Raw genomic sequence first — 4,496 nt, 5'->3', positions numbered from 1 at the left:
TGTAAGGATAAACTCTGTTAATATGTAATTTGTAGTTGTGGTGCTCATTAATTTTTGCTGGTGCTCCTAACTTTTTGAAGTTGGGAGCACCAGTGCTACAAAGTAAAAAAGTTAATTTCGAGCCCTGTGCTGAACACTTCTTCACACATCACTCAGGTTCCTGCTCCAAAGAGAGGTGAAGTCGTCCGGCAGATCGGAGACGCTTTAAGAGGGAAGATCAAAGCTCTCGGCAGCTTGGTAAGATTGCATTGAGACTGCTGTAAAGCGTCAGGCGTGAGCGGCGTGACAGCGGTGTGCTGTGTGCAGGTGTCTCTGGAGATGGGCAAGATCTATGTGGAGGGTGTTGGTGAGGTGCAGGAGTATGTGGACGTGTGTGACTATGCTGTGGGACTGTCCCGTATGATCGGCGGACCCATTTTACCCTCTGAAAGTGAGTTCCGGTTACGCGTCTAATATGGGCTGTGGTGCTGTTGAGATGAATGCAGACACTGAGTGTTGTTTTTGTGTGGTTTAAGGGCCGGGTCACGCACTCATCGAGCAGTGGAATCCTGTGGGTTTGGTAGGAATCATCACTGCCTTTAACTTCCCCGTGGCTGTATACGGCTGGAACAACGCCATCGCTCTCATCTGCGGCAACGTCTGTCTGTGGTTAGACCTCCGTTATCTCAGTGCAGGAGAGTTAGTTACAGCACTCAGTGTGCACTCGATGACATATATTTCTTTGCTTTGCAGGAAAGGAGCGCCGACGACACCCCTCACGAGCGTCGCTGTTACCAGGTACGGTTTTCTGTCATCTGACATGGATCCGTTTCCCCCCGAATTCTCATTTCACATGTATTTCAGAGTGAAACAGCTTATCAGATAAGAAAAAAAAACATGGGAGGGACTTGATTTGTTTATTGTTATATTTTATTGGTTATGATTGATTGGATTGTGTAAAGTCAGCCTTGCATAGAATGCAGGCAGAACTGAATACACTTGGCTGAACTGCATCGCAGCCATGCATATGTTATGCATGAACTAAATTAAATTATATACAGAATGCATTCAAAGAATGTTGCTTTTGTAGTCACTGAGGCTGTCAGTCCCTTCAGTTCAGTGTTCCTGTCCCCTTAAATATCACTGCTCTCCATCTCAAACGCTGTCATTCTGAAACGTAGGGGTGCGCGATATGGAAAAAATATCATATCACAATTTTTTTAGAAATACCACGATTTTATCATGAGTCTTTGTCATGTTGGTTTTACTATTTTGCAAGTTGTCTGAGCATTACAGCCAAACTCATTTCCCTATTATAAAGACAAAGCCTATCAAGGTAACAAAATATAAAAAAGAAGGGCGTATATTTAGGCCAAAGTGGGCGAAGATAAAAATCTTTGTCATTATTTATCTTTGTTAATAAAAAATAAGAACAAAGATACACGTTACAAACACACATAATATACAAATAAAACAAACAGTGCTTTATTTTCACTTACAATAGGTGTATTTAGCAGTAGCATTCAAGAAACTCAATCAACAAATATAAAAATAAAACACTATATAGACTGATTCCTATTGAAGCAACTGTATTTAAGTTTTTCAGTCAAGAGTAGTGAGTGATTTTCTTTGTTGTTTTGTTGTTTTATTAACATTAAAGGAATAATTCACCCAAAAATAAAAATAAAAAAACAGTCACGTGTCTGTCAATTCTGTCATAGTGTTTTATTTTTATACCATCATTTACTCACTCAAAAGTTGTTTTGAACCTGAATGAGTTTCTTTCTTCTGCTGAACATAAATGCTATTTTAAAGAACATGGAAAACCAAACAGTTGCTGGTCCACAGTGACTTTTGTGTTCAGCACAAGAAAGAAATTAATACAGTTTTGGAACAACATGTGAGTGAATAAATAATGACAAATTAAATTTCAGGGTGAACTATCCCTTTAATGACAGCCGGCTGCATGTTTAGTACTGTCCCTTTAAGAGCTGCACGCATCTAATATACAGGGACGTATCGGTTTCTCTCAGCTGTTTACTTTCATTTTAGACATAACCTACTGAGTCTATATGTAAACCTTGTGTGTTTTGACAGTACTAGCGTAAAAGATAACTTAGTCCAGCAATCAGGCGATGTTTGACGGGGTTTTTAGTGTGCATGCTTCGGGTGTACACGCTCCGAGAAAGTGCAGGTCAGAACAGCATGTGAATGAAATGTTTAACCTTTAAAGCACATGCAAATAATGTACTTTTGTGATTGTGAATAAGTGCAGTGTCCTGTGAGAATAACTACCGCTGAGTTGACACTGATGTGAATGTATGTGGCGCTGTAGCACGATACTACCATATTTCTTCAAAAGCAGATCGTGAAGACATTTTTATTGTCCACGATCAAAAACCGTCACATCGCACACCGCTACTGAAACGCCTGAGCCAAAATGTGCCATCAGAATGATTAAATATAATTATCTCCCAGAGCTCTCTCACTCCAACGCATTCCCAAATGCCAGGCATTTAAAACCACTGATTTTGGACTAATAATGTATTGTGTACCCTAGTTTTAATTCATAGAGTTTCTCAAGGCCTTTAGCTGTGCTGTTTTTCATGTTTGTGTGCAGGATTGTAGCGGAGGTGCTGGAGCGCAATCATCTTCCTGGAGCGATCTGCTCTATGACCTGCGGAGGTGCTGACATTGGGTATGACACGGATACACAACTGAAATAAAGCACATCTGTGCTCTCCTCAGTTTAGCACTTCACAATCACACGAGACACCAGTACATCAAGAACCAGAACCAAACTCCTACTGTACAGATAAAAGCATTCAGTCGTGTGTGTGTGTGTGCGCAGCACGGCCATGGCTAAAGATGAGCGAGTGGGTCTGCTGTCCTTCACAGGCAGCACTCAGGTGGGCAAACAGGTGGCCATGATGGTACAAGAACGGTTCGGTGAGTTTTATTATTCATATTTACATTTACTTTGACATGTAGTCATTTAGCAGATGCTTTTATCCAAAGCGACTTACTTGCACATGAGGACAATAGAAGCAAACAAACCAACAAAAGACTAAGTGCTGTGACGAGTCCCAGTTAGTCTAACAGTACACATTTGCTTTTTACATTTTTTTTATTAATAAATAAAAGTAGATAGAATAGAAATAGAATAAGGAGAGCTAGTGTTAGAGGGTCAAGCTTTTTATATATAATAAAAAAAAAAGATTAATAACATATCACATTAATATCAAATCATACATCGACATGATACACTCACATGTTACATGTCTTTAGCTTTGATAGCAAAGCCAAACCCATCCTTCATCACAACTTCTCTGTGTATTAGCGTTCTGACGATACCTTAATTATTAATTAATTAGACATTATGTCTCATGGTATGATAGCAGCTGAAGCATCATGATAATAAGTGATATTGAGGTATCACTCATTGCACCGTTTTAATATTTCACAACTTAAACTAAGATATGGTTGTTGTTATTATTATTATTATTAAATGTTTACAATGTGAAAGTGAAAGAGGACTTAACGTGCATACAGCAACAATTAAAAGTATCACTTATGGTAGACTTACCTGTTGCACCATGGTGTGCTCAACATCTGAGCCAACATACAATATTATGATTACACAGATTCTTTCATTCACTCATGGCTGCTAATTACCAGATGCCAGACTTTGTCTTTATGTACTTAAACCAAAGGTAAGTTTATTTGGAGATGAATATCTTGGTACTGGTAGTGCCGGGCGATAAAATGAAAGCGATAAAAAAATGTTCATTGATAAAATGATAAAGTTCACTAAATGCTTGATATGTTGCTGCACTATGCAAATAATGCTGTGCATACATGTTGCAGACCATTGCACTGATGCTACTACCAAATTTACTGAAACCAACTGATAAGAGCTGCCATTTCTGTTGCATACAGGGACGCGGGAAGTAGGGGTGCTGAGGGGCTGCAGCACCCCCTGTTTTCACATGGTTGCAAATGCAACGCCAAGTTTGTTCATTTAAATTTATTCAGTTTTAGCATTTAATAATTTATTTGTAATGATCTCTGAAATGTAAATTGTAAGTGGGCTATAATAAACCCATATTTATCTTTATAAACATGATTAATTTTACTTGTGATGTTTTCTATATGGGATGATTAGCCTAATCCTCATGAACACGTGACGCTGGATCGTGGTATCAGACATGAACTATACAGAATGCGAACAAGATTAACTGTAATACAAGGAGATAATGGCGCAAAAGCGAATTTCAGATTTTTTAAAATGCCCATCCCAGCAAAAACTTTACAAAATCGGCATCCACCACAACACCAGCCCCAGCACGAGCACGGAGACGAGCAACGGAACCAGCTCCAGCACGAGCACGGAGACGAGTAAGCCTAGCGGACCCAGCCCAACCCCCGAGATTGATCAGCTACTATCGATAATTTCAAAAATGTGATATGCAGTCAAATTTCCCAGTGTGTATGCCACTTAAACGAGTGTTCATATC

General features: G+C 39.4%; 1 protein-coding gene across 1 annotated transcript in view; it reads left to right on the top strand.

The window, feature by feature from the left end:
- Positions 1-4,496, top strand: part of aldh7a1 (aldehyde dehydrogenase 7 family, member A1) — a 34,485-nt gene that overhangs the window by 17,620 nt on the left and 12,369 nt on the right. Inside the window, exons 4-9 of the mRNA XM_016445546.1 lie at positions 157-237; positions 307-430; positions 516-648; positions 733-777; positions 2,600-2,677; positions 2,831-2,928. Of these exons, the coding sequence (XP_016301032.1) occupies positions 157-237; positions 307-430; positions 516-648; positions 733-777; positions 2,600-2,677; positions 2,831-2,928 (559 nt within the window). The remainder of the gene's footprint in view (positions 1-156; positions 238-306; positions 431-515; positions 649-732; positions 778-2,599; positions 2,678-2,830; positions 2,929-4,496) is intronic.

The sequence above is a fragment of the Sinocyclocheilus anshuiensis genome, unplaced genomic scaffold (genome assembly GCF_001515605.1).
Source record: "Sinocyclocheilus anshuiensis isolate Anshui unplaced genomic scaffold, SAMN03320099.WGS_v1.1 scaffold2271, whole genome shotgun sequence".
NCBI classification, from domain to species: domain Eukaryota; kingdom Metazoa; phylum Chordata; class Actinopteri; order Cypriniformes; family Cyprinidae; genus Sinocyclocheilus; species Sinocyclocheilus anshuiensis.
The sequence above is the reverse complement of the archived record's forward strand: the minus strand, read 5'-3'. Positions and strand labels throughout refer to the sequence as shown.